General features: G+C 41.7%; 1 protein-coding gene across 3 annotated transcripts; it reads right to left on the bottom strand.

Moving 5' to 3' along the window:
* Window positions 1–920: 920 nt before the first annotated feature.
* On the bottom strand, window positions 921–19,455 carry LOC311046180 (ETS-related transcription factor Elf-1-like). 3 transcript variants are annotated; one of them, XM_084058355.1, is made up of 8 exons: window positions 19,315–19,455; window positions 12,971–13,409; window positions 12,387–12,510; window positions 8,114–8,227; window positions 7,350–7,502; window positions 7,184–7,258; window positions 4,129–4,324; window positions 921–3,404 (listed from the first exon to the last, which is right to left on the bottom strand). In XM_084058355.1, the coding sequence occupies exons 2-8, from the start codon at window positions 13,031–13,033 to the stop codon at window positions 2,768–2,770; spliced, it is 1,362 nt and encodes a 453-aa protein (XP_083914481.1). In that variant the 5' UTR covers window positions 13,034–13,409; window positions 19,315–19,455; the 3' UTR covers window positions 921–2,767. The 3 variants fall into 3 exon arrangements, with proteins under 3 accessions (XP_083914481.1, XP_083914482.1, XP_083914483.1); XM_084058356.1 differs by lacking the exon at window positions 19,315–19,455 and adding an exon at window positions 13,513–13,606; XM_084058357.1 differs by lacking the exons at window positions 12,387–12,510; window positions 12,971–13,409; window positions 19,315–19,455 and adding an exon at window positions 8,686–9,015.
* Between the last annotated feature and the right edge of the window lie 4,417 nt (window positions 19,456–23,872).

Here is a 23,872-nt window from a genome sequence, read left to right as displayed (position 1 = left end):
TAAATAAGCAAGTACACTATAGAAACAAGCCCAAAAAAACGCAACTACCAATATTTACAAGCAACTTTACAGAAAATTCCAAAGTCGCGTATAATAAGCGGACATGGCAACACTGACCCATTCACACACAGCAACACACAACCATGAAGGGCCTGTCAACACAGACCGGCCATTGCAACGCTGCCATCTAGCGACCTGGAGGAAGGACCTCTTTTGCCAGGGTTACCCATAATAGATTTGTGTTGTTAAAATGTTTCAAAACTTTTCCAGATTCTTTACTTTTTTCTCACAATAGGTTGCATCGTGGCGCGTTGTGAGCTTATAGCTCGGCTATTTTCATATAGGGTTTGTATGTATATGGTTAAACAGATTGTGATGCTATTAACACATTTTCCTGGGGACCCCCTGGGCTGGAAACCCCTCAAGGACCCCTGGAGGTCCCCGCCCGGACCCCACTTTGAGAACCACTGATTTACTTCATGGAGAACTGATGTAGGCTGCAGGAGTTTTGTACTGGGTGAGATAACTAGGATGAGTGATGCATTACTATAGAAGTGATGTAGGAGTGATGCACCACACAGTAAAATCCTATTCATGTATCTACATAGTGTACAAATGGAACCAAATGGACCTGTAAGGGTGATTGTAACTTCTCTCTAGAGGATTAAGGTTAATGTTTATAATATTGTGTTGTTGAAAATTATACCTTTGTGGATGTCGACAATAACAAGTTCTTTACAAACCCTTTGCCTGAAAAGAAAAGCAATCCAATATACACTTTTGTCCAAAAGAAATATCTGCATTGCCATTATTACATGTATTATTTAATTCAAAATAATCAAACAGAAGTGTATTCACTGTGGTATAATTAATTTCAATCATGACTCACACCACTAGTGGTACAATTACCAAAGACTCAGCATTTGACAAAATTAAAACTTTTATTTTGTGAATATAGTATTTCAACATTTTCTTTTCAACATGTCATGAATTGCATGACAGAAATGAAAAACGACAGAAATGGAACAACTTCGCTATCTCTGCTCCCAAGTTCCAAAAAACACATTCATTTGACAAAAATATCAGACCTCGACGATAAAGCAAAGCAAGAAAATGCTTTATTTGGAAATGAAGTGAGGCACAGTTTTTTCATAAGATAACACAGAGGGGAGGAACCGTTTTAAGTATATTCTAGCCAATTTCACCATAAGGGAAAACAGCCGACCTCAATTTCATCATAGGGCCAACCATTTCACTCCTTGCATAGACGACTTGAGTTCAGAAGGTGAAACAAAGTTTGTGCATCAAAATTAAGTATTACAATCCTGAGGAATAAAATGGCAGCAAGGCACAAAGTCAAACATTTTCATAAATGTATATAATATACAATAGATTATACACACACAGAACAAGACGTTACAGGACTAAATAAGCATCCATAACAGTTACAACTAAACAGTGTGTTTCACAAAGACGTATAACCAGCAATTACATTTTTCAAAAGGCACTGTAGCTAACTGAAATGCTATGAGAATTTCTCAAAATTGATTGTCAACTATAAGAGTGAATCTGAATCCACTTTAGGTACATCTGACATACTGTATGTACGCACATAAACAACAGCGCCTTCATCTGAATTCAATATGACAACGAACTCTTGGTTCCGCCTACGTACTCAACATAGGAATAGATTTATATAATATATTTTATAATATGGAATGTTGTTCCCTCAATAACCATACATTAACACAAAAAAAAAACTTAAACAGGGACAGTTGGATCACAATGAGCTGAGACATTGAGGCACTTTGAAAGGCAACAGCAGGAGTAAACATTAGTGCAAAGCTCTTTTTAAGGTAGAGGAATGAAAGAGAGAGCTAGAGACTGAGGAAGAGAAGAAAAAAAAACAGTGTATTGTTTAGGAAATTAGCTCCATTACAGCGGAGCGTAAGTGCAAGAAGAAAGTGTGATGAGTCTCTGCAGAGTGGCCGTACATTCCAGTGCATTACTGTCTTTGGTAGGGTAGACGACAGTTAGGGCTGGGCAACATATCCACGTATTAATATTGTGATCTGAAAACTAGATACTGTCTGGGATTTTGCATATCGTAATATAAAGTGTTGACTTTTCCTGGTCTTAATCACTTAAACCCTATTTTACTCTTTCAAAAATGTTAAAAAATAGCTGATCGACAAGCTCACAACACGTCGTGAGGTTGTAAATCTGCGATTTGTGTTATTTTTGAAAAATCATGACCAAAAAAAGACAATAATTTTATTGTCACAATACAATATTATCATCACAATATCGAGAGTGGTATTTGGTCAAAAATATTGTGATATTTGATTTTGTCCATATCGCCCAGCCCTAATGACAATTACAGAAAACGATGCAGAGCTTGAAATAATAATGTCATAAGGCATCCCTGTGTGCACACACAAAGCTCCAAGGCTATTAAATTCTCATTAAGAGGGAAAATTAGAATGCTGCGAGAGCCTGCGTTCTGTTCCGGACATCCCGAAGAGGAAGTGCCAATCTAGGATTACTAACAAAGGTTCCCGTCACCGTCTTAGTCATGAAGATCTATAAAAAGAAAAGAGAAAAAAAAGTGGGAAAAATCGGATCCTAGATCAGTTCTCCTACTCGGGAGGGACACTTCATACATTTGGGCCTCAGTCTGCTGAGATTGTCATGACAACAAGGTGCGGCTTCCTCTTCTCTGTGATTGGTCCTGAGTCTGTGTGGGTTTGCATGTGGGGTATCAGTTCTATTGGTCAGAGCTGGTGAAGGGCATTAGCTGTAGGTCCCCCAGGTGGGTCGTGGTCTGTCCCGAGTACGTCTCCTCTTCAACTTTGATGGTGGGCGCAGTGGGCCTCCCTGCCCCTCTCTTACAGTCCACAGCCACCTCTGCGGCGCCTTGCCGCTCGCACAGGCTCCCCAGCAACTGGGCCGTCTTGAAGACGGAGGCGTGGCCCGCAGGCTGCAGCGACTGGACCCTCTGCAGGTTCTGGAGTGTCCGCAGCATCTCCGCAGACACGATGGGCAGGTGCTGCTGCTGGATGAGGCTGTTCACTGCAGGCCTCAGGACAGTGCCCCGCTGGGCCTGGGGCCGCGGCGTCGTCCTGATCCGCTGGTTGGCTGAGGCCCGTGCCAAGCCGGAGGAGGTCTTCTTCTCCGTTTGGCAAGGGTCTGCGTCGTCCAGCGACTGGCCGCTTGAACAAGAGCTGTCCTCGGGGTTGTCGCTCATGTCCTCCTCGCCGCCACTGTAAACGCCATGGTCGTCGTTTTCCTCTTTGATCCCGTCTCCGTCTGTGATGTAAATCATGTTTTGGGGAAGTGAGGTGAACTGGTAGACCAGCCTCTGGCCCTCCACCTTGTTTAGGATCCCTCTCTGGTAGTAATACCTACAGCATTTGTACACAGATGAGCAGGATTAACAAACACAAACTGAACACTTGATTGTTGCTATTGTCTCTAACATAATCTGTCAGCACAACCCCGCTTTTTCTTTCTGTGCAACACATTTTAAATACCACCACAACAGTAACAATGCAAACAGCCGTCTAGCTAATGCTAACAAGCTACCCACATCATGGATATATTTGGATCGAGTTATCTTTTGTGACAATTTGGCTGTCACACTCTGCCATATCAGGGGACAGTCCCCCATGCATACTGTATGGGCTCCACAATAACACTCCCCCGCTCACTATTTTCAATGGCCCAGTGTACAATTGTGAATGGTTTCCAGAAATACAAACAACCCAAGACATTTAATTCCTCTCCCTGAACTGGATAATAGATTCCACCGGACTTTTCTCCTGCGCTGGCACAGTGCTTAAACAAAGTGTGGTGGATAAAGGTCTGACTAAGTGGAGCTTAACTAAACACCTATACATCATACTGCCAAACAGTCAGCTGTGTCATTAAAGGCATTGAATTATCTGTGAATGACCATAGCCATATAGAACATTACGCCTTAGTATTATCACAAGAGACTAAGTTGCAGGTACGACTATAGCAACCGTATGTTAGTGAACACTTCACTTCTGAGCATGCTAAGAAAGCCTCCAATGTTATATTTACTATAATGATATGCTAGCTTGCATAAGTATTCATTGGTCTAACCTAAGTGCTCTGCCCATGGTCTCGTAGTTCATGTCAGGCTTGTTCTTGTGTTTGCCCCATAGTCTGGCCACTGCCTTAGAGTTCACCAGCTTAAAGATGCCCGTGTGGGGGTTGGTCCATTTGATGTATCGAGGGCAGGCCTTTGGATCTTGCAGCAACTCCATCAGGAACTGCCACAGGAACAGCGTGTTTCCTCCTAAAGAGAAGAAATTATGTAATCCTAAGTCATACTTTCTATTTAAACTTTTGTAAAGATATTTTCAACTGGAGGGATGGAACACCATTCTAACGGCCAGAGCATATGATTCACATCATTTAGGCATATACTGTACCATGCACTCGCCCACTTATGGAGAATGTGGAGAAGGATTACTCATTTGAACATCTTTTTTCCACATCTCTGTGCCTGTGGTTTTTGCACCACTGATCTCTCAAATGCGAATTTGTCTTTGTAATGAGGGGATCAGGCACTGCAACCCTACTATTACATGATCCTCTATATAGTTGTCAATGGACTGTTCTTTCTGACCACGTTCTGCATTGATATTTTCAGTCAAATGAGGAAGAGTTGCTCTTCTATTTTTCCTTACATATCGAACTAATGCACAAGCATCGAATGCAAGCATTTGGCCACAATTTCTGACTTATCTTTCTCATAGAAAAAAAATGCAGAAGTCACTTTAGTTTAGTCACTGTTGTAACTGAAACACTAGCCAGTTGAGCAGTCTTAGTGGTCTTAGTCATCTATGGCTAAATACCGGCATGAGACTGATAGAGGACAAGTACCGTGAGGGAAAGTTGGAAAGAACTTTGATGGATTAAAGGGCAGGAATAGGCAGGCCATGAAGGCCATGGCCGCCGTTGGCCCTCAGTTTGGCCTTGTGCCCTTCAAAGAAATGGCATGCCCTGAGGCCACAGTGGCCTTAATGCCCCAGCTGACTGTACCACTTTCTCCTCTGCCTCTTTCTTGTCAATATGTAGACACCAGTGTCTCTTTCTTGTCATGTAGACACCAGTGTCTCTTTCTTGTCATGTAGACACCAGTGTCTCTTTCTTGTCATGTAGACACCAGTGTCTCTTTCTTGTCATGTAGACACCAGTGTCTCTTGTTGCGATTCTGCATTCTTAACTCCCCTGAGTCCCCATCTTTAAACCAATCCAGTGACTTTGATTGGTGCAGGGCTTAGCATGGATCAGATCGTAAATACCATCATTTATTTATTTCACTGCAAATAGTCAACATATTAAATTAAAAATCATCCTTAACCCTTAAATGCTATTAATTCTTTCAATGGACTAAAATCCTGTTCTATTTGATGGCCTTCCTGCCCTGGCATTTGGCCTTAGTGCCCTAAAAAAATGGACAACAAATGCCAAGTGGCCTTGTCCCTAAAATGACGAAATTCTAGGCCTGCTCACGACTGAAAAAAGGTGTATGGCCGAGTCCTATTATGCTATTTGTGAAAGGAGCCCCCCAGACTAGCTCCGTTTCCTAGACAATTAACACAATATGTAAAGTTATGACACCTGAGTAATATTGTTCCTGCTGTTCTACATACTGCCAACCAGGTGAAGAAATCGCAGACTGAGGCTTTGACCTTTGCTTTTATGAAATAGCCGAGACTGTCAGGGTCTTATGGAAGATGCTTCTAAACATATTGCTAGTTTGACTACTTCAGATGCTCTAATCTTTAACCCATTAAGACCTGGAACTGTGTCATTTTTAGATTTGAGCTAAAAAGCATTATTTTACACTTTGGGCTATTCAAAAATAGCAGATATACAAGCTCATAGCGCGGCACCGAGTGCCGCGCTACGAGCTTGTAGATCTGCTATTTTTGAAAAATCGTGAAAATGTGTGCAAATCTTTGAATATATATTTTTTTAAAGCGAACATTTTTAAGTCAAATCTTTGCTTCTGGGGGTCCCTGGAACAACATATTTTGATGGGGATCCGCGGCCAAATACATATCATTTTGGGGGTCCTTGACATGAAAAAGATTGAGCACCTCTGATATAGAAACATATGTTTTTCAGAAAACTGTTGAGATTTAGCAGAGAGCTCTCAATAGCTCTCAATGTGACGCAGACGCATTGAGAGCTTGAGAGTTGAGATGCTGGCATCTATGGAATACAAATGACTGACATCAGTCTTGGCGACTGAGAACTTTAATCCATGCGCACCACAATAACTCTTTCATAGTCACGTAGATCTTTTTCTCTTGCATTCTTGATCCAAAATCAAGGTTAGGTGGGCATGCTCAGCAGTGTTTTTTTGTCAACTAAAACTATGGCGAAAAATGTTTGTCGATAATTTTTTCACTGACGAAAACGAAATAAAAGCTAAATACAAACTAAGCTACGATTACTAAAACTATGACTAAATATATTGACAATTTCATCAACAAATAAAAACTAGACTAAAATGTCAGTGAAGGACTACTGGAGAAGAGATCCAGTAGAACTAAACGACAAGTCGTTCTGTTTCGCTTGGGTGTTGCCCTCTGAAAATAGCAGATCTACAAGCTCACAACACGCCGCACTGCAGAGCGTTGTGGGTTTGTAGATCGGCTATTTTCAGCATGCAACCAAGTGTAAAATCATCAAGGCCCGCCAAAATACATTTTAGTCGACTTAATCAACTGTAGATTTAGTCGACTATAATCTTATGATAGACAAAAACTAAAACATTTCAGATGACTAAAATATGACTAAAACTAAATGGAATTTTATTCAAAAGACTATGACTAAAACTAAACCAAAATTTGCTGTCAAAATCAACACTGCTGCTCATGCTTTTATGCATGCCACAAAGCATGGAAGGATGTTAATTGCTTAATTGTATCTGGAAGCATCTGCATTTGTTTCCAAGATGATTCCATATGACTAGCTGGACTATTATGGCAGACTTTGCACCTTTATCTTCATGGGGATACAATGTTGTTCCATCTACTCATGTCAGGTACAGTTGTAATATGCAGCTTTACTTCACAGGATACTTTAAACACAATTTCCACCAGAGGATGAATAAAGTTGAGCTGATCTTATAGTATACCTTTGTTGTATCTGCCCTTCTTCACAATGATGTCAGGGGTCGGTGATTCCGCCCTCCGATGTCGAGATTTCTTTCCTGAACAGACAAAGAGCGAGCATGTCATTTACATGAAATAAAATCATTATAGTTTTCAAACTGTTCACCATCAAGCCAAGAAATAACTGACCTTTCTTTTTGGTTTGTTGCAGCCCGATAGTCTCCTTTGGCAACATGTGCCACTGGGACTGGTCAACAGCTCCCACAAATCCCTCAGCGGACACGGTCACCTGGGTAACAGGAGTACTGATGACATTGCCCAGTGACGATAAAAACATCTGAGCTAGAAGAGGAGGGAGCCATAAGCAAATGTAATTAGTGAGCACACTGTAACCAGTATGTCTAGAAGACAAAACAGCACAATCAGTTGCATGTCCTTCACAAGAAAAAACCTGTAGAGGCCAAGTGTGTGAGTGAATACTGTTATTGCAATGTAAGCCCTATTTTAAAAAGAAATCAAGAAAATGTCTTAAATGATTTCGAAACTCGCTGATCTGCAGAATCAGAAGAATCAGATTCAACTTTATCACAGGTTTACAGGTGTAAAAATAAGTGGGTGAAATTCCTTTTTTGTGCAAGCTCCATTGTTTTTGGTGGGGGTTTCTTGTTTTCCTAAAAGCTCACAAAGCACAGAGATCGTCTATTTTCAAAACGATGATGACACATGCCCAAAATAGGGAGGCTAAAGAGGGTTAAGTGTGTGTGTGTGTGTGTGTGTGTGTGTGTGTGTGTGAGTGTGAGTGTGAGTGTGAGTGTGTGTGTGTGTGTGTGTGTGTGTGTGTGTGTGTGGCCTGTGCTCTAATCGTTTGAAATTAAATATTAGCACATTTCTATCTTTAGGCTATATTGTACAGCATATATAGAGAGGAGAGATAATCACTCGGACAGACTAACAGTAGTGCTGTTGTTCCAGGGAGAGGAGGGTGTCGGGGGAGTCCATGTCGAGCAGTGAGTCCGCAGCAACCAGTGTTTCCATGGTCTCCTCTTCTCCACTCTCACATGGTTCCACTACACACAGGCCAGACAGGAGAAAAGAGACAAGCAAATCAACCCTGCTGCAACAGGTGGAGGGGAGGAGAGGAGAGGAGAGGGGGATCAGGTTCAAACCGAGGGCATTGTATTTGATGGGGACGTGGGTCTGAAGGCCCCCTACCCACACCTACACACACAGAACATCAATATCAGCTAATGATATTCTGCTAAACAGCAACATCTGTTAGCAGTTGTTTACCTTTGGCACAGTGACATTGTGAACACCACTGTACCATCGTCGGCATTCCCGATTAAACAAAACAACAAGAAAACTACTCTTTTTAAAGAGATAGCCCAGAGTGTCTTTGCACCCCATTAATTTGTGATCAGTTCGACGAAGTGGTTTTGTTTCGAGCTAACGTTTGCCAAACAACTTCAGACAGTCCCTCCTGCTCCACCTAAACTCTGCCGTGAAACAACAGAACAGAACTTACTTTTAATGCCCTGCACCGGTGAGTATCGAGCCATAGTGGTAGTGGACATGATATCTGTCTACATCTTCATGATCATTAGAAATCATTAACTTTTTTTTTTCACACGGGCTGCTGTTAGGTTGTTATGTTCTACTTCCTGACTGTTTCTGAGGAGGAGGAGGGTGGTTCATCATGTGCGACTGACGGCTCTGACTCAGTGTTGCCAGGTTTTGCGAACGAAATGAGCAACTAGGTCTATGGAAACAAGCCCAAAGGGGGCGACTATATTGGAAAATAGCCGATCTACAAGCTCAGCTCACATCTGCTATTTTCAAAACAATCTTGAAAAAAAAAATTCAACATTTTGAATATTTGTTTTAACATTTTAACAACACAACTCTGGTACAGGGGGGTTGGGGTTAGTCGTAGAATACGACTCTCGTAGATGTATTTTAAAATGTCAGAATCATACAATACATACGTCTAGGGTGGGGTGACTGGGGTCACAAAATACTTTTAGATGGGGGGGGGGGTCCGTGGACAAATACATATTAGTTTGGGGGTCCTTAGTTTGAAAAATGTTTGAGAACCACTGGTTTAAACAACATTAGGAAGCGAGCCCAAATAAGCAACTACAATTTAGAAACCATCCAAAAGTCGCTTATAATAAGCAGACATGGCAACGTTGCTATTACTGCGCATGAGCACCGTGCACCCCTATCTCATCCACGCGCACGCACCCACGCACCAGCACCAAACATGGCGTTAGCTCTGAACTCACTGTCCTCCTGTCCTACTATACATATAGGCTACTACCTGGTCTGCCTCATAAAGCAAAGGCGCTGAGCAAAAAAATGTGTAGCCTACTTTAAGTAAAGTAGCAATACCACACTGTAGAAATACTCTGTTAAGTAAAAGCACCAGTTTTCAAAATTTACTTGAGTAAAAGTACAAAAGTATTGCCATCAAAATATACTTAGGTACTAAAGTAAAGTGGTTAATGCATGTTTTTCAAAGTAACTAGTAACCAAAGTTTTCAAATAATTGTAGCAGAGTAAAAAGTACAATATTTGCCTCTAAGGTAGAGGAGTAGAAGTACTGAAAACTGGAAATACTCCAGTAAAGTAAAGATACCTCACATTGTACTTAAGTACAGTACTTGAGTACATGTACTTAGTTACTTTCAATCACTGACTGTGAGTCAACCTGTACACCAGGGATTCTCAAACTTTTTCATGCCAAGAACAACCAAATTAAGTATTTGGTTGTGGGCCCTCATTTGAAAATATTTTGTGCCATGTATAATGTACAACATTTATGTTGTTAAAATGTTTTAAAAGAAAATAAGCAGATCTAAAGCTCACAAGCTGTGGGTCTGTAGATCCGAACCACTGCTGTACACTGCAAAATCCCAAGTGTTCATTTATAGCTGCAAGCCGTAAAAAAAAAAACATGTTGTACCTGAGATTTTAACCAAGGTCTCCTGCATGGCAGAGCAGACTTCTACTATACTCTTCAAGCTAGAATTATTGCTTGGTCAGGGGAGAAATTGTGTTTATGACCTTCAGGCGAGGCAGCACTACTTATCAGCCAGTAACCCAGTATGTCCTATAGGCCTACTACCCAACACCTGGGCCTACATTTCTCAATGGAAGAGTGTGAGTGGGGAGACCACCTCCAACCACTGCAGATGTGCTAGTTAGTTTAAGATTGGTTAGAATAACATTTGATTCATTTGAATAACTTCAGGATTACACCTTTAAAGGGGTATTTCCCTATTTCACTAAAACACTCCTGGTGTCATTTTAACGCCTGCTCTGGCTTTTGCGTGCACCACCCCACACTGTTTTAAAATTGTTTCATCATTTTATCAGACATACCCCCTCCTATGAACCCAATGAACTTCAAACTTCATTTTAACCACGTTGGACTCATTCAACACACAGTTCCTGCTTCTGGTGACTAATATTGTCCTTCTAATGTATGAGGGGGCTGTGTTTTTTCGTTTACATTTTTTGCCCCCGCCAGGCCGAAGGCACGGCAGAGACTATGTTTTGCACGCTGTCTGTCTGTCCGTCCGTCCGTCCGTCCGTGTATGTGTCCGTCTGTGTATGTGTCCGTCTGGCACCTCGAATATTTCAGATCAGACTGTGCCACCAGAAGGCCGATTTTTGCCAAACCTTTTTTAAAATATATAACTCCCACAGATTTTGTTCGAACATGACGCAAATCGGTACACAGTATCTCTATCGTCATGTGATCAAGACGGATCTGTCCAATTTTTCATATTCCATCCTAATTGGCTAACACTGACTTCCAAAGTTTGCAGGATTGGTCAATTTTGAACAAAATGCCTCAAATCATGAACGCAGCGTGCAATTTCCGTGAAATTTTGCGCGCACATTCCCACTAGGCAGAGGAAGAAACGACACTTGAAAACTTTCAAATCAGCCTCATGGTGGCGCTATAACAGCCCGATTCACGTTTTTAACTATAACTGGACGATCTGGCTGAAACTTTGCATGCACACTCCCTAGGGGCCAAGGAAAAACCTCTGCCCTGCATTTTTCACATCTGCCTTTTACAGCGCCACCAGGAGGCCAACTTTTGTAAAACACATCTTTTGATATTTTCTGTCAGACTTTGTCCAAACATCACGCAAATCGGTACACAGTATCTCTATAGTGATGTGATCAAGAAGGATCTGTCCGATTTTTCATTTTCCATCTTGATTGGCTATAAGTTTGCACGAGTGGCTCGTTTTGAAGAAAATGCCTCAAATCATGAACGCAGCGTGTGATTGCCGTGAAACTTTGCACACACATTCTCAATAGGCCTAGGAAAAAATGTCACCCTTTTCACATTGGCCTGGCGGAGACACTTTCTAGTTATTTTAATTTTTTATTTTTTCATTTAAAAAAAGGAAAAGAAGCATTAGAAGGAAAATATTTGTCAACAGAAACAGGGACATGTGTTTTTAAACAAGTCTAACATGGTTAAAATGGAGTTTGAAGTAAAATGGATTTATATAGGAGGGGGGGGGGTCTGATCAAATTAATGTCAACTATTTAAATACTGAATCAAGCGACTTAAAAACTGTTTGGGGTCCACACAAAAGCCTGAGTACGTTGAAAGGGCCCCATAAGTGTTTAAAGTGAAATATCCCTTTAACTCAGAGAGTGTGCAAATGGGCCCTTACAGGTCCATTTGGTTCCATTTGTACACTCACTGAGTTTAATTAACATTGATGATAGTGAAACTTTCCATAAGTGGGTGAACTTCAGCTGTCAAATGCTGACAGGCACAGTCAGAAAGAATGTAAAAGTGAGTGTCAAATTCTGTTAACCCATTTAGACCTTGTTACACCTACACGTTGTTACCTTTCAAGCTGGGAACGCCTCTGTGTCATTTTAGTTGTTGTTATATATATCGCCGTTGTCGGGCAGAAACCTCTTATCTCCATATTCTACGTTTTTGTGTTTTTTCGTAAATTAATGCCCTGGCCTACTTGATCATACTACAGCGTCACACAAAAGCATCAAAATTAGCAGATCCACAAGCTCTAAACGTGGTGCGAAGCGACGCGTTTTGAGCTAGTGGATCTGATACTTTTGCTATTTTTGAATTTGAATCCTGAAAAGTCACAGTTTTGGACATATGAGGTTTCCACCCGACACAGACGATACAATAGCTCAGGTCTTAATGGGTCAATGAATGCTTACCTTTCTGCAGATGCTGGTGGTCGTCTATGTAGGACTGTTCACAAGTCAGTCCAGAGTACGAGAGCAGGTGTGTATCGGGTACCTGTTCAACAATAACTGCCGGGTAAGCGGGGTGCCCCTCCAGCTACGAAACAGGATTAAAACAAATCAGATCCAATTTGTAATTAGCAATTTAGGCATTTAGCAGACCCTCTTAATCCAGAGCGATTTACAGTAAGCAAGGAAAACACAAGGTAATACCTCAAATGCATAGCAATAGTAATCTATAGGATCATATAAGTAAACCAAGCAAGAACCTATCATCAGTCTAAAACGGTTTAGACTAATGATGGGTTCTTGCTTGGTTTACCTACATGGTATTATCAAACAAATCAATAATCTGTACTTTGAAACTATACACACAATAGGATGCCAGGTCTGCAAATGAACCTGGCATCTGTCTACATAATAACTAATCTAAATTACATTTTAGCCTTTGCATAAGATTCAATGCATCAATCAAAATGCACCTGAGCACATACTTCCACACACACATTCACTCAAAACCTTTCGCCCACGCCAGTGAAAGGCCTTCGTTTTATTACCTGTGACATGTTGTTAACATGATCACTGGCAAAATCAAAGATGAGTTCCGTCTCCTGCAGCATGGTTAAATTTACAGCACACAGATGCACACAAGAACAGACACTCTACGATGATGATTGCATCTCCGGGGCCAATGATTCCACTGCACTGGCTTTATATGTCTTTGCGTATAAACAGATCCAGTTGGGGCGAATAGCTCTTCTTCAACAACAGTGAAATGACTGAATCAAGTCTGTCGGAAGAGTGTTCACTCCAGGATGCAGGGGTGTTTGTCTCTTTCCATCCAGTTAGTATGAAGTGTCCACAGTAGAGAAGCTATGAGACTATATTAATTGACCAGAGAGAGGCGTCACAGGAAGCTCACTCTCGCTCAGCTTCTCGTGCTCTTGATGAGGAAGCGGGGGCTGCCAATAACCGTCCTGTGGTCTGTAAAGGAACCTGCCAAAATGAGAACAGAGAGAGAGAGAGGCCCGTGTGAATGAGAGAGAGACAGAGAGAGGGGGGAGAGAGAGATGAAGAGTTGCCACATAGTTGTTCACACCTGCTATAAGAGAAGTGCAACAGCAACAGTACAAGCCCAAAAGTTAGAGATGTGTCCTGAGTCGTGACTGTGAGTCTAAAACACACACAGATGAACACCGTAGTTTGATCAATCTCTCTGTCTCCCTCTCTATCTCTATCCCTCTCTATCTCTATCTCTATCCCTCTCTATCGCTATCTCTCTCTCTCTCTCTCTCTCTCTCTCTCTCTCTCTCTCTCTCTCTCTCTCTCTCTCACACACACACACACACACACCACACACATACACACATCTCACTCCCTCTGTCTTATCTTGCCTCCGAAAGAGGCCAAACCAGCAACAGGAAGGAAGTTTCTGCATCTAAATGTGTGCCCGTGCTTATAAGTGTGTGTGTGTGTGTGTGTGTGTGTGTGTGTGTGTGTGTGTGTGTGTGTGTGTGTGTGTGTGTGTGTGTGTGTGTGTGTGTGTGTGTGTGTGTGTGTGTGTGTGTGTGTGTGTGTGTGTGTGTGTGTGGGTGGGTGTGGGTGTGGGTGCGGGTGTAGAGGGGGCCCAGCTGTATATTACACTTGAAGCTGCAAAAAAGAGTGAGAGAGTGAGAGAGAGTGCGTGTGCGTGTGCGTGTGCGTGTGCGTGTGCGTGTGCGTGTGTGTAGAGGGCCAGATGTGTAATGCATTGAAGCTGCAATCTTTTTTCTTCTTCTTCTTCTTTTGCACAGCAGCAGTACATGGCTCAGCGGTGTGTGCCACAATACAAGACATGCAAGGCCGGACTGCACACTTTAGGATAACAACATTTCACACCACTCCTCTGCTGTGCTCCAATCATCACTCCCCCAAAGTATGTTTTTATCTCTAGTTCCTCTCTAGCGTAGATCAATTCTGGAACAATCAGGATGTTGAGGCAACTGGAGTCAGAGACACTTCAGTATTTCTAAGATAGAAGTTCATCACATGAGCTTGGGAGAAGTAGCCTACATGAACCACTAGAACCCTATTACAAAATGATGAAACAACATTTCGGAGGCATTTTTGGCTGTTATGACATGCCCAAAATAGAGACACCAGGGTGAAAGCGGTTAAACAAGTAGTGGTCAAGTAGTTCTCTGTCGATAGAGAGACCAGACCATCCTCATATACATAGATAAGAGGTGGAGCTTGTGTCATATAGTCACAAGCTGTACCCATAACAATAAATAGCAAGCCAGCATGAAGTGGTGTCTCTTGACTCTATAATATTCAAATTGCCAGAACATATAATAAGGCTAAGGATGAATGACACCCATATATCACATGCACGATGCTCTGTTAGTCTCTATAAACACTCCCTTGATCTCCTCTCCATACATTGCACCTGTCCGTCAGCATAATTCTGGTGATTACTTAACTTGAAAGCTACAGTAAAGCGACCGTTTAACCTGCTTCCCTCTATTGCTGTTGTACCATGACCTCACACACACACACACACACACACACACACACACACACACACAACACACACACACACACACACACACACACACACACACACACACACACACACACACACACACACACACACACACACACACACACGTGTGTGTCAAATTACAGCAAAGTGTACCATAGTGTTGGCATGGTGCCGTTTGCACACCTGCATGTACTAACTCAGTCCCTCCCTGAACAGTAGCTCTCAATACTCTGACTCTAGCTGTGTGAATAACCCTCTCAAATCATTGCTTGGGTCTTAATTATCTCGACAAAAGTAAATGGCAGGAGAGAAGGTATGCATTCGTCATTCGTACCGCTCTCTAGTATTGATACTTCCTTTCTCGAGAACCAATGACGCTTCAACTGACCGCAGTGCTGTGTGTGTGTGTGTGTGTGTGTGTGTGTGTGTGTGTGTGTGTGTGTGTGTGTGTGTGTGTGTGTGTGTGTGTGTGTGTGTGTGTGTGTGTTTATGAGAGAGAGAGAGATAGAGAGAGATAGAGAGAGAGAGAGAGAGAGAGAGAGAGCATGGTCATAATATGTGTTTGCGTGTGTGAGCTGGAGGTGCGGTGTGTCTGGGTCTGTTATCACACAGGAAGCACAGCCCAGATAGGAGGCACCACTTCCTGAGTGGAGGAGGTCCACTGGGCCTGCCATGCAGCCTGATTCATGCTTCGTTGCACGACGGTGTCGCGCACCCAAAATAGCAGACCTGCAAGCTCACAACGCGTCGTGGATTTGACACGTTGTGAGCTTGTAGGTCTGCTATTTTCGGCACGCAACACCGTCTCGCAACAGAGCATAATTTAGGCTTACCACTGCCAACATCTCTGTCAGCAATGGCACTCTCATTCTCAACTCCTGATGTTTGCTGCTGTTTGTGCTCGTTCATTTGCATAGATGTGGCATGAAATGCAGAGTACTGGTACAACATTTATCATTTGATTATGTGAATGTGAATCCTGTGAAGAAATCTTAAGGAAAACAAAGGTAAAAAAAATGTATACACTTGTAAAGCAATGTAATTTTCTTTCGAAAACAAAGTTGATATTTTACAGCGAAAACAAGAATCAACTTGTGTGAACGAAACCTCAACTAATCAGTGGTAGGCAACAGGCGGACCACCAGCGATGATATCTGGCCTCAGTGGCCTGGTAAATTATTTTGTTAATTATTTACAATATCTGACTGTCCAACAGGCTATAATGTCCCCCCACCTGAAGAATGCTTTTATTAATGTTGGGACTGGGAGTGAATCACAGGCAGGTGTTTCTTAAGGCGCAATACACTGCTTCTCTCCATATCTAGTGACCTTGAGCTCCTGTTCTATGAAAGAGCTTGTTTATTTCTGTTTGAAAAGGAGTATGACTGTCTGTCTCCAGATAAAATGTTCTTTAACTTTTTAATTAACTAAATGTCTTCTATGTGCAAAATTCAGATGTGACCTGTCACCTGCACAATGATTATCTAAGCATTTCTATCAACATGACGGCCTGTCGCAAGTTCCAGTTCTTAAATTAGCCACTGATTATGTTCTGGCTCTTCATCTAACGGCTTAGAACATTTTTTAACTGAGGCCAAACTTACTTGCCGACCCCTGAACTACATGAATAGTTTGATGCAAAAATACATGCTGACGCATTTTCATTCGCTGTTTTGTTTTTGTGACTTTGCATAATCCCCAATGATTAAAATTTACATAATACTGTATATAGTACAGTACCGTACATTTTTTAAATTCAATTAAAAAAATATAGAGAAAAAAATAATATTTAAAGAGGAAAAAGAAATCCTCCTGTATTTAATGGTCCAATCAATAATCATGCAGATGGGACCATTACAATATCATACAATGATATAAATGGTGTCCTATTTAACTGGTACCAGTTTGCAATCTGATGTCTATTGAAGAACTATATGATCAAAGTCACCTCAGAGTTTGCTATGATAACTGTATACATTTAGTTTCTCTAATGAGTCTAATCTCTCTTTTGAGCTCTTGTTATTATACTTTAATTATTTTTTGTTATTGTTGCTACAGTGTAAGGAACAGCAATCAAATAATTCTACTTGTGTGTACTTGTACATAAGATATAATGTAGATATAATATAATACAATCTTGAATCTTGAATCAAGATTATCAGTATGTAGTATAAAAAATAGTTTTCCAGTATAATCTTAAACATTATTAGACCAAATTCAATTTGGCCCGTAAAAGCATCAAATCTCATACTGATACTTATAAACATAGACATTCCTACATAGATGTTACTAGTATAGTGCTTGCCCTAACAGAAGCGACACTTTCTGTCTCATACAAGCAGCTTAATAGTAGTCTTCAAGAGACAAGACGGTGGCCGCACACACTGGCCGCACACACTGGAAGTGCCAATACTTCATTTTTGGAGGCAAAGTAAAAAAGAAACCAACGTTTCGGCAGGTAACTGCCTTCTTCCTTACCTAGCAAAACATTGGTTTCTTTTTACTCTGCGTCCAAAAATAAAGTATTGGCACTTTGGTTACCAGTGTGTGTGGCCACCTTCTTTGCCTCTTGAAGACTACTATTTCGATTATTCTGCCGTTGTCCGGCACCACTATAAGGACTTTGGTGTGCGTAGCATTCTCGTGCACAGTGTCATACAAGCAGCTTATCATAATAGACCATGGGGTGCCATTTAACTAATGTCATGTTCAAATGTACATCTGCTACATCATACGGTCAATGGGTAACATAATCGTGTAATGATACTCTGTAATTTGTCACTGATTTGATGGTCGACTGGTGTTGACAGCCAGTGTTTTGTTGGTTGTCACTGAGCCCAGCAACCTGCCACCCTCACAGCACAGTGCCTTTGTTCATCAGTCCTTTGGTATATATACTGTAGGTTTTGTCTCTGTGGTCCCAGCACTGAGATCTTAGTCTGTGAAGTGGCTGCCAGACCCCTAAGGAGCCCGATAAGCCCCATAACATTAATTCCCCAGGTCTTGTGATTGTGTGTGTGTGTGTGTGTGTGTGTGTGTGTGTGTGTGTGTGTGTGTGTGTGTGTGTGTGTGTGTGTGTGTGTGTGTGTGTGTGTGCGTGCGTGCGTGCGTGCGTGCGTGCGTGCGTGCGTGCGTGCGTGCGTGCGTGCGTGCGTGCGTGCGTGTGTGTGTGGCGTGGGTGCATGTGTCCGTGCGTGCGTGCGTGCATGCGTGTGTGTGTGTGTGTGTGTGTGTGTGTGTGTGTGTGTGTGTGTGTGTGTGTGTGTGTGTGTGTGTGTGTGTGTGTGTGTGTGTGTGTGTGTGTGTGTGTGTGTGTGTGAACTAGGCCAGGATGATAAAGCAAGGCAGTAGAGGGAACAGCTGATAAGCCTGCTGTCGCTTGGGGTAACCAGAGCATTTGGGAACAGGGGTCATCGTGGGGACTGGAGGGTGGTCATAACTTTGTTGGGATGACCTTCTGGGTCTGGATGTTTGTGTGTGTTTTTGTATTAGTATCCATGATGTGGGGACAAAAACATTCCCAGAAGGATAGTAAGATCTGTCAAAATCGACCTTGTGGGTAGTGGGATACCACAGGATTTCATTTCCATGGCTAAAAAGAATTTTTAGAGCTAAGGTTACAATTAGTAAAAGATTCAGCTTTGGGGTTAGGGTTAGGATTAGTCATTTGGGGGCTTGGTTTAGTGGGAATGTGTGAGGTTTAGGGTTGAGGTTAGGGTTAGGATTTGGGTTAAAAAAATGCTACGGCAAATGGTGAAAAAAATAATATTTATGAAAATTAGCTTTTGATGTCCCCGCGGGATACATTATATTTGTGTGTGTGTGTGTGTGTGTGTGTGTGTGTGTGTGTGTGTGTGTGTGTGTGTGTGTGTGTGTGTGCGTGTTTTGATTGATTGAAATTTTTATTAGGCAAAAAGAATGTAAAACAACACAGTTACATTTATAATACTTTTGTCTAAAAGGTCCGGCCAAAAAAGTCCTTGCGGGCTTGTTTCCATTGGGGTCCTTGAATTAATTTCATAGACAAAAGTGTGCGTGTGCGTGTGCGTGTGCGTGTGCGCGCGCGTGTGTGTGTGTGTGGCTTCTGCCCTCATTATCTCTGATTTAATACTAGCCATGTGGTGTTGTAATCAAACTTTTTGGCGGGAGCTGTGAGTTTGCAGTCTATTTGTATGAACAATCTTAGAAGAAAAATACTTTCACTTTCTCTTAAGAACGCAACTGTCATTTTAATAGTGTCAAAATTAAAATCTAAAAGCCCAAATGGAACACAATCACTGTACAGTAAGAACATTAAAGTATTGCATTTGCAGTGTTAAGAATGGTTCACTTTCTTTATAGATGTCCTGTCGTGTAGAATGGAAGCAAAGGGCTTACCTTCTGCTCATGGACTGTGACTGTTAACTGTCACTGCAGCAGCTGGCTGGAACATCATAGAGAACAGGAAGCTGTTCTCATCCCCTTTCACAAACAAAAAAGAAAAAAAAAGAAAGAAGCACATGCAAGATCTGCCTCAGTGGTACAGGCCTAGGATCAGTTTCCCTTTCTGAACGTTGCTGGAATGAAACGACTCTACAGACCAGAGGTCAGTGCTGTGGATTCTTTTTTTGTCCCTGTCTATTCTGTGTCCTTGCTTCCCCTATGTGTTTTTTCTCCTTCAAAAACCCCTCCCCCTCCTGGTTTTGATTGGATACCTGTTTTGTGAGTCCAGGTAACCAGTGGAGACCATTGTGGGCGAGGGAGCAAACGTAAACACAGGTTTATTTGCAATGTAAAGCAGTGAGCCAAGCAACTGATCAACTGATCTGTATGGGGTATTATATAGGGGCAGGCCTGCACTCATTATAGGCCTAGTAGGCCTATATACAGTGTGTCAATGTGGTATAGGTACACAGAGTGGATAAATAAATATACACTATATGGAATAACTTTATATAACACAACTTGTGAAAATAGGATATCATTGGCAGTGGTGGAAAGTAACTAAGTACATTTACTTAAGTACTGTACTTAAGTACAATTTTGAGGTATTTGTACTTTACTTGAGTATTTCCAATTTCCAATACTTTTCCTTCTACTCCACTCTCAGAGGCAAATATTGTACTTTTACTCCACTACATTTACTTGAAAACTTTAGTTACTAGTTACTTTTCAGATATAAACTATGATATAATGAAACATACATTAACCACTTTAGCCCTATTTTATACCTAGGCTATTTTCAAATATTTAGTACTTTTACTTTTGATACTTTAAGTACATTTTGATGCCAATACTTTTGTTCTTTTACTCAAGTAAATTTTTTATTTTCGATTTTTACTTGTAACGGAGTATTTCTATATTGCAGTATTGGTACTTTTACTTAAGTAAAGAATTTGAGTACTTTTTCCACCACTGGTCAGATGAACCATTGGTCATCTGACCAGTTTCATTGGATTTCATTGGATCAAATCGACAGGAAGTGGAAAACACACAGCTATAGGAAACAGGTGAATAGGTACACAGAGTGGTTAAATATATATATATGGAATAAAAATAACAAAACTTGTGAAAATAGACTGACTGGTAAAAGAAAGATTGCATTACTTCTAAATTAAGGAAAAATGAAGTGTTCAGTATTGGGTGTTGCTTGTTTTGCATAATGTTTTGCACAATGTGGTATCATAATACATACACCATACTGAGCTAGGTATACACACAGTTGGCAGACACAAACAGACACAAACATGAGGCACACATGGTGCACTGCAAACTAACTTACCCACAAACGCAACTCTTGCGGACACACACACACACACACACACACACACACACACACACACACACACACACACACACACACAGTGAAACAGTGAAACTGAGCTCTCTTTTTACTCAGACACTGGTGCTCCCTGGTGGCTGAGATCTGTAGGCTGCAGCAACACTCCCATGACCTAGACGAGAGAACTTTGATTAAGAATCCTTTTTTCATTCCCTCCCTTTGTTCTTTCCGTCGTTAATGATGGGGAGGAGAGTGGGGACAGGGTCCTATGTTCTAGAACCAGAGCTGGTGCAATAACCCTTTAGTTGAAAAATTAAAGAAATGGCACCAATTAATTATACACAGCATCAGTTCTCTCTCTCCATTAGAGGCCTCTCTCTCTCTCCCCCTAGGGGTGCCATAACTACCTAGGCCTAGCTTAGTCGCCTGCTGTGACCCTACTGTACATGACAGGCGGCAGTGGCTCGGGTAGAGCGGATGGATGGGAACAGAGAGGTTCCCAGTTCGAACCCGGGCTCCCCCAGAGTTAGTGTCGAAGTGCCAGAGCTGGCGAAAACTTCTGGGAACTCAGATTAGTGTCGAAGTGTCCCTGAGCAAGACGCTGATCCCCTAATTGCTCCCAATGAGCAGGTTGGTGCCTTGCATGGTTTCCTCTGCCATCGGTGTATAAATGTGTGTGTGAATGGGTGAATGTAATGCACAATCTTTGTAAAGCGCTTTGGATAAAAGCGCTATATAAATTTACCATTTTATCATGCTTTTTAAAACCTAAAACATTGAGACTGTTTCATATATAGCCTGGTGCGTTTAAATCTCCTTTGTTTGTACACCAAAGCTGACTAGCTATTTCACAATAGCCACTTTTACAGGGATTTATCACTGTGTTTGTAAGAATACATTGTAGCGACATTCTATGTAAACATGTTATTGCTCTCAACATGAATAAAACACTGTCCTGCTGCCTACCATGGGAATATTTCAATAACGCACATACTAGGACAGGTTACTATTAGTAAAATATTTAAGTATACGTTAATGTTGTGTAGAAAAAATAAAATAATCTGAGGATAAAATAAACACACACACACACACACACACACACACACACACACACACACACACACACACACACACACACACACACACACACACACACACACACACACACACACACACACACACACACACACACACACACACACCTGCGGCCTTAGGGGAGAGACAGACTGTGTGACAACTGGGAATCATTTTCACGCCATAATCTTTAGCTGGGGACCGTTACAGTACATGTTTAACGTTAACGTGACTTCTCGGTCCTTCATTCCTATGCTCCTCTCTGTTTTTGCTCGACTCCCATGTCTGTCAGCTTCAAGATTCAAGAATGTGTTGGTTTGGCTCAGTGAGGTGAACTCCCATGCTGTTTTCATAACATACTGTAGCAGGGAATATTTGATTGTAACAATGTGTGTGTCAATGAATTAGGAACAGATAGAGGGAGATATGGAGAGCGGGGAGAATTGTCAAAAAAAATATTCCTATCGACTTCAGCGGTGCACTGCTGTTGACCCAAAGAAGTATGTAGACTCTATGCTTTAAAATAAAAACTATAGAAATATAAAGATCCACAATGACAAAAAAACATATAAAATGGTAATTACATAGAAGTAAAATATAAGAATGAATTACAATAAATAAATACAATTATTACAATAAAGTTACAGTACAATAAAAAGGACTGTAGATAACTACACACTTCAAGCTTAGCTAAAAGGTTATGAAAATAGGTTTTTAGTCTAGCTTTTAAAAGAAGTGACGTAGAGTAGATGTATAGAGTATAGAGTGGAGCCAAAGTAAACTGATTTAGAGTGTATTCTAGGTTTAGAGAGGAGCCCTTTATCTGATGTTCTAAGAAGGGATTTAGTCGGTGCGTATGCAGTGAGCATGTCAGAAACATAGGCAGGAGGATGTGGTTTGTGCACATAACAGCATGTGGTCCGTGCATTAACTGGCTGAGCCTCCAGAAGCTTCCCTTTTACAGCTGAGACTCTGATATCAGCTGCTTTCTGCTGAGGTAGACCTGCAGAGAGAACAGATTAAAGAAATATTCCACAGTCCAAAGTACATCAAAGTGATGAATCCCTTCTGTTGGCCATGTCTGCTGGCCTTCTGTTGCTGTTACTCTGTGTGTGGTGTACATGTGTGTGTGCGTGCATGCATGCGTGTGTGTGTGTGTGTGTGTGTGTGTGTGTGTGTGTGTGTGTGTGTGTGTGTGTGTGTGTGTGTGTGTGTGTGTGTGTGTGTGTGTGTGTGTGTGTGTGTGTGTGTGTGTGTGTGTGTGTGCGCACACACATGTTTGTGTGGACATGTGTACAGTATGTTTGTGTGTGAATGCGTGCGTGCACCCATTCACATCAGTGAGTGTGTGTGTGTGTGTGTGTGTGTGTGTGTGTGTGTGTGTGTGTGTGTGTGTGTGTGTGTGTGTGTGTGTGTGTGTATGTGTGTGTGTGTGTGTGTGTGTGTGTGTGTGTGTGTGTGTGTGTGTGTGTGTGTGTGTGTGTGTGTGTGTGTGTGAAACAGTTGAACAATTGAAGTTTCACCTGTGAACAATTATTTAAAGTGTGAAAGTGTAGAGGCCAAATATGATATTACAGTCAAACGTACAATGCAGATACAGATTACACACATAATGTATGCATTACACCCATGTGCGCGCACGTACACGCTCGGACGCATGCGCAAACACACACTCACAAACACACATTCCAAATCATACTTTGTTTGGAGTTCTGCTGGGCAGTGTGATGGTCTTGGCTTGACATTGCCTCGAAATCTTTGCCTTGAAGTGTTTCCATGGCTTTCTCTCTTTCATCCCCTCTCTCTCATTCTGCTTTACATACATACATACACACACACACGCACGCACGCACGCACGCACGCACGCACGCACGCACGCACGCACGCACGCACACACATGCACACACATGCACGGGCGCTGAAACAACATATTTGCTTTGTTCAGTCCAAATGTTAGTACAACCTCTGCCAGATTGAAACCTCTCCCATCGAGTCCTGTGACCAATCCTTTAAAAAATAATAAATGCAAACAGTTGAAGATTATTTTTTTGCCAATTTCTGCTTTATTTTAGATAGAGTGTACTGTATGAGACAGGAAAC

Source organism: Gymnoscopelus microlampas (genome assembly GCF_963454915.1).
Source record: "Gymnoscopelus microlampas genome assembly, chromosome: 5".
Classification (NCBI taxonomy): Eukaryota; Metazoa; Chordata; class Actinopteri; order Myctophiformes; family Myctophidae; genus Gymnoscopelus; species Gymnoscopelus microlampas.
Note: the sequence above shows the minus strand (reverse complement) of the source record. Positions and strands in the feature narration are given on the sequence as shown.